At 31.3% G+C, this 6,927-nt stretch overlaps 1 protein-coding gene across 1 annotated transcript; it reads left to right on the top strand.

Moving 5' to 3' along the window:
- Positions 1 to 237: 237 nt before the first annotated feature.
- Positions 238 to 2,368, top strand: LOC114409705 (NAC domain-containing protein 100-like). Its single transcript, XM_028373270.1, has 3 exons — positions 238 to 826; positions 1,012 to 1,289; positions 1,429 to 2,368. The coding sequence occupies exons 1-3, from the start codon at positions 634 to 636 to the stop codon at positions 2,029 to 2,031; spliced, it is 1,074 nt and encodes a 357-aa protein (XP_028229071.1). The 5' UTR covers positions 238 to 633; the 3' UTR covers positions 2,032 to 2,368.
- Positions 2,369 to 6,927: the final 4,559 nt, after the last annotated feature.

Below are 6,927 nucleotides of genomic sequence, written 5' to 3'. Positions count from 1 at the left end.
TTCCCCAGTGGTCATTTTGTGCGTTAATTAATCTTACACAGAACAGTGAGTTTACGAAGTAAACACTTAAGAATGTCATAATTACATGCATGGTTCTTGGGCATAGTGTGTTGAGTCATAATAACAAAATTAGGGTGATAAAACTATGATTGCATAAATGTTACAGTGTGGGCTATTAAACAAACTAAATAGGTTGCCTTAATTTCCACGTTTATCTTTCTCTCCAACACACCAGTATTTAGGGGCTTCTTTATTTTATTTTTTCTCTTTGCTTTTTAATCCTTCTATTAACACCTCCACCCTCACCCTCAGTTACCACCACCACCACATTTCAGTTCCATGTCTTCCCATGATTTTCACTCCTTTTCTCTCTCTCACTTTCTGTGGACTTTTTTGTGGTTTCCTTTTCAATGAAAAACCACTCTGGCTTATTACTGTCTATATAGATTCTTCTGAATCCAGTTCTTTCTAAACAGAACCCAAAAAACATTCCCCCCTACCGAGCTGTGTTTTTTTTCTACTGTGAAAATTAAAACCGCAACAGAAATTTAATATCTTGGTGTATGTTCTTATATTGAAATTGAAATTCTGGCTAGGGAAGCAAAAGGGTAATTGGTTTTTGAGTAAGTGGGAATGGAAAACGTTTCAGTTCTTCTATGTAATAAGGAAAAGGATCAGATGGATTTGCCTCCTGGGTTTAGGTTTCACCCAACTGATGAAGAGCTAATTAGTCATTACCTTTACAGAAAGGTCACCCACACCAACTTCTCAGCTAGGGCCATTGGAGAGGTGGACTTGAACAGGTCTGAGCCTTGGGATTTGCCATGTAAGTTCAAAACAAAATGAAAAAATTCAGCCCCACTTTGGTTTTGGTTATTTGGCTTCTAAATATGTTGTCTTACAATGAGACCATACGGACAGATTCGATCCCGATACAAAAACATTCTAAATATATTGATTGTGTAAGTTTATTATAACTTTATGTTGTGTGCATGTTTTTTTGGGATACAGGGAAAGCTAAAATGGGAGAGAAAGAGTGGTACTTTTTCTGTGTGAGAGACAGAAAATACCCAACTGGTTTGAGGACTAATAGAGCCACTCAATCAGGATACTGGAAGGCCACAGGGAAAGACAAAGAGATTTTCAGAGGAAAATCCCTTGTGGGTATGAAGAAAACTTTGGTTTTCTACAAAGGAAGGGCTCCCAAGGGAGAGAAAACTGATTGGGTCATGCATGAGTATAGACTTGATGGAAAATTCTCTGTTCACAACCTCCCCAAAACTGCGAAGGTAATAATAATAACAATAACTAACAACTAATAACAATTTTTTATTTTGTCTTGACCATGTTGCTTCCTTTGTACCACTTGTTATGAGAATTTTGTTTGTTGAGTTTGATTCAGTGCTATTCGTTATTGTTGTGCTGCAGAATGAGTGGGTGATTTGCAGGGTTTTTCAGAAGAGTTCAGGTGTGAAGAGGACTCATATTTCTGGGATGATGATGTTGGACTCTTATGGAAACGAATTGGGTTATTCTTCTTCTGCTTTGCCACCTCTCACTGATTCCTCACCTTCCATTGACAACACCAAAGTACTGAGTGTTACTGATACGGCTTACGTACCCTGCTTCTCCAATCCAATTGATGCTCCAAGAGGGATCTTCGATTCCTTGAACAACATTAACATCACCACCACCACCACTACCAACAACAACAACACCCTTTATGGAGTTTCTTCAAACCATTCATTTTACAATACTCAACTTCATATTCCACCAACTTTGCCATTACCTAGTTCTTCAAACCATTACCTTAGAGCCTTTCTTGAAAACCAAGGAAATGGATCAAACATGAGGAATAATGGTTATGAAACAGAGAGGGAAATGGTCAGTGTCTCACAGGAAACAACTATTTCTACTGATGTGAACGCTGAAATCTCTTCATTGGGTAAAAGGCAATTTGAGAATCAGCAGAATCCAACTGCTTCATCAGCTGTTGTTCCAATGGACGTTGCTACCTTGTGGAACTACTGAATACTGATCTCAAATAAAAGAATTGCCATTGGAAAGAAAACCAACTTTTTCAGCTGAAAAAGAATAGCCTCATGATTTACAATTATTCTCTGGGTTTGATTTTTATGTTGTTCTTCTTGTTGTTATTGTTGTTTGTTTGGTTTTCTGTATATATTTTCAACTAAAAGATTTGCTGAATATATTTTGTACTGTTAAGTTATGCTGTTTTGGTCCTTTGATTCTCTAGGCTTGTTATTGTTATGGTTTGATTGGTATGAATTATGAACATGATTACTGTGTATCAGCTTTTAATAAAATTAATACTAGAATGAGACAAGGTTGGTCTTTATTTTTTTATTTATCTGGATTCTATCGGCAAATCTTTAGAGAATGACCTTTATTCTCGTAATATTTGAATTGCATAATTAATTCTTGATTGTGGGGACTGAATCAAGTACGGGAGCCATTAAAAAATGAAAACCTCTCTCTTGGAAACTCGTGCACGCGCTTCCTTTGACATAGAAAAATTATTAGTATTAACAAACTTATCTGCATTTACTTTCTGTGATGCTCCTTGGAGAATTCAGGAACCTGAAGTTTTCCTATCACCCCTGTTCATGTGTGCGTGTGTGGATGACATGACAGAATGTACAAGTCAAACTCGTGTATGGTTTGTCTGCGGTTAAGCTGCCTATGCAGCAGTGATTTTAGCCATTAGATTTAAATATAACGGTTATTAAAAATAAGAATATAAAAAATATATTATTATTTTTAATTATGAAAAATTAATACGCCGCTGTAGGGATAGTATGGGGTGTGGGGCATTAGAGAATCTAAGTCCACAAAACTTGATTCAAACATTTTTACCTAATCAATTTGAGGGCATTCTCTATTAGACTCATACACTTTCTCCGGTAAAGAGGAAGAAAATACTATTAAGTGCATATATTAATTGATACAAGATTTTTTTGGTTTAACCAATAGTTTTAAATTTGAATTCTAATTTTGTTGCTTATGATGATCTTATCCCACTCTAACATAATTATCTTTAGTGGAGAATACTAGTGATCCAGAAGGGGTTTTTGATTTTTTTGGTATAAGAAAAAAAGAACCAAAAACAAAAACAAGGTTACAAACGAATGAATCGAATGCTCAAAGTCTCATGTTTGAATTTTATAGATGAAAAAAATATAATTAAAAAAGAAAAATTCTATTAAAGATAACAAAGTCAGATTTTCCAACTAATATTAATCATCAATAAAATTAATAATATTTTGTATCAATAATACGATTAAACAAAGGCTACAGGTGAATGAATCGGATGACCAGTGCATCTGCTATCAATATAAAAATACAACTTTGCCCAAAAAGAGAAGAAAAAAAATAGTGTATTAATAAAAACACAACTTTACCCTTTACATGTAGCTCACACACGCTCCATATAATTAATTATACTATGAATATAATTGACTATATGGCTCCAATTCCACGAAATAAAGGAACTCAATGTAACTAATTAATCGATTATACTTGCACATAACTGATGTTGCACACATCATAATTAATTATGCACATAATCTATTATACTTGTTTAGTGTAACCGATTATGTACAAGCATAATCAATAAGTTGCACACAAAAATTCATTATTGGTCACTTTTGGTAAAGTGAAGAAAAAAAAATTCTATAGTATTTTATTGCATTTCATCGCTCATGATAGTGAAAACAAGAACACGTGAGTCTCACATATTTTTGTAAACCTCCTCTCTATTTCTCGGGTACTAAACTTGCTATCTTTGGCACCTCAACCTCATTTCTTTGCCCCATCTCCAATTTCTTACATATTTCACCACTATCAAACACAACATTAACTAATTTCAATTCTCAACGTACTTTTAATTATATATTTGAAAATGTTTGTTGTAATTTTAAACTGAAGCATGCGCACAACTGTCAACTGATATATCCTTCCCCTAGTTAAATCATTGGACAATAGTTTTTGGTATGATATTATATGTATTCCTTACATTAGACAATTTTATTTAAGTTAAATAAAATTATAATAGGTAATAAAGTTTTCTTTATATATATATATATATATATATATATATAACATATTTATATATCTAATATTTAAATTTGAGATTACTCTATTAATTTTTAGCATGAAAAAAAGGGTTTTTAGAATAACAGTTTTGCTTTTGAAGTCAAGAACCCAAGAAATAAGTCAACCAGAACAGAGAATTTGTGCAAGTACACAGACATATTGAATGTGACATATAACGAAATCAATGTTGGACCAGTTGTAAGCCATTATCGACAGAAAATCAAAGACGGAGATAAATAAACAGAATATGATCTCAGTTATTTCCCTTTACTCGGTCGGTTACTTGTGATTTTTTTTTTTGTACAAGGCTACTGTTTTTTTTTAATATAATTTCATCCAATTGAGCTAAATTACATGTAAGTTGTTTACTGAATCTTTCCTGAGATATACTTATGTGTGAGAAACAATTAAAATAATGAAAACATCTAAAAGATAATAATTTGTTTTGTTGGTTTTACTAAATAAAGAAATACTCAGGGGTTTTGTCTGTATCTGTGATTATTGATTTTAACGTTCCATTCATTCATTCGCAAAAGTACAATCATTCATTTCCCGTTTCATGATGCTTGAATTGCGTTTTGAAGCTGCAATGCCATGACATGAGAACATCAACGGCCTTTTTTTCTTATTTTGTCCAAAAATATAATATGCGTGTCTCCTTTGTACCATGTGGTACTTTTATTTATGGCAAATGATAAATCCTCGATCTTCAAAAGTAAATCAATTTGAGTCCTACACGATTTGATCGTTAACTATATGAAATCACTGCCAAGATGCCTTTTACAAAGTGTTGATGCTCAACTCATTTTCATCCGTTTGATGGCAAAGAAATATATACTATATAGAATATAAAACCCCAGTGGTAATATCTTTGTTAATTTCTTTCATTCGCATACTTATCCTAAGGCCAGAGAGTATTTCAATTCGGACAGATTACTTACGTCCGTTTTCATTATTTTTTTAGCAAAGATTTGTTTAAAAATTAATTATTATGTTTGGAATATCAATTGAAATTTGATAAAAACTTTTCATGTATGACCGGGGAGGAGTTTTTCATGTAGAGGATCATCTGAAAAATATGTTTCCTAGGAGTGAATAAAATTTGTTTAGTTAACCATTTAAAATCTATAAATAAATTTTTTAGAAATCAAAGAATTACATATATTTTTATCAATTATTTTAATTATTTATCATATTATATAATTTAATTAAAAATAGCATGATATTTTTATCGTAATAAAAAAATTAAACTTGAAAAGTAAAATTCTCATCTCTCCATAAAAATTTCATGAAAAACTAATTAAAAAATATTTCCAAAAAATATTCTTTTCCAAAAATATTATTTTTTTAAAATGCATATCAATCATAAAAATTAAGTTTTCTGACGATTCCGATAAAACTAAAAACTTCTCTTCTAACAAACCCCACTAAATTCAAACTCTAAGTTATGAGCATAAATGTACAGACCACTACATGCGTCACGAAGGGTGGTGAAGGGGAATAGAAACAAAGTTGTGGTAAATTTTGTGATTAATAAATTAATTGCATGGTCTATTTGATTACATCACAAATAGTTCGTGTTTTTGTAAGAAGTTGTTAATAGGTCTCATTTTATGAATTTTATTAAAATTACTTCGCAGTCTTGATGTTTTTCTTCCCATTTAGATGATTAATTTTCATGTTGTGTTACAATTTTCATATTTGTTATGTATGCCTTTTGGAATTAATTGAACAGTGTACTTAATTTTGACTTATTTTGGACGTTAAATCTTGATAATTCGATTGCAGAAAGTATTTATTATTTATACTCTGTTATTATACTCTCTTTTTAACAAATTTCGTTATTTATGAAAAAATATTTTAGAAAAATAACAAGGCCGAATACTTAGTTCAAACTTTGACCGATAATTGCCAATCTGATCGAGCACTTGCCTCTTTCTCAAGAACAATTGCTACTTCGCCACCGATCACCAACAAATCATATAGTCTTCAAGTAACTCTTATACACACAGATTTCAAGTGTGAAAGACATCCGTTGACACATTAAAAGGATGTGGTCATGCTCATTATGAAACCACTAAACCTCTTGGCACATAACTTTAATTAACAATCTTAGTCGTGTGAAGTAATAAGGTTGATTTCGGGATGAAGAAAAAAAATGGTGGATTCAAATCCTTTTATTAGCAAAAATTAATAATTAATATAGTATCATTTACCCAACAAAAAATCTCAAGTCAAGCTCCCATATGCTCACAAGAACAAAGATCCAAAGAAGACTTATGCTATGATTGGATCAAACTTCAAAAAGTACTTTTATCAATTACAGTGTACAATTATAGATTTAATGCACAAATAAAGTGTTCGCTTGGGTTGCCGTTAGAAATTTCTGAATGAATGTTGAAAGTAAGTAGGGAAAAGAATTTAATGTGTATCTTATGCTCCAAAAGTATGTTCAGGGGTTTTCAAGTGGTACCACAAACATATTTAAAGAAGAAATAAAATGTTGTTTCGAAAATAAAAGTAGACTAAATATCATTTTTGGTACATTAAGTTTTATTGTTTTTTTACTTTGGTAGATTAAGTTTTATTTTAGTCTTTTATGTTTTCAAAATTTTTATTTTGTTCATTTTTTTGTTTTTTATTAATAACATTAATGTTTCGTTAATGTTTTAAATTTTAAAATAAATTATTATACTGAATAGATATTTGGCCTAAGTCGAATACCCATTATACCAAAATAAAATCTTTGGGACACTAAAGCATACCTTATAATAGGGTTCAACATTTGGACATATCGAATATTCGAAGACT

Source organism: Glycine soja, chromosome 4 (assembly GCF_004193775.1).
Source record: "Glycine soja cultivar W05 chromosome 4, ASM419377v2, whole genome shotgun sequence".
Lineage (NCBI taxonomy): Eukaryota > Viridiplantae > Streptophyta > Magnoliopsida > Fabales > Fabaceae > Glycine > Glycine soja.
The sequence above is the reverse complement of the archived record's forward strand: the minus strand, read 5'-3'. Positions and strand labels throughout refer to the sequence as shown.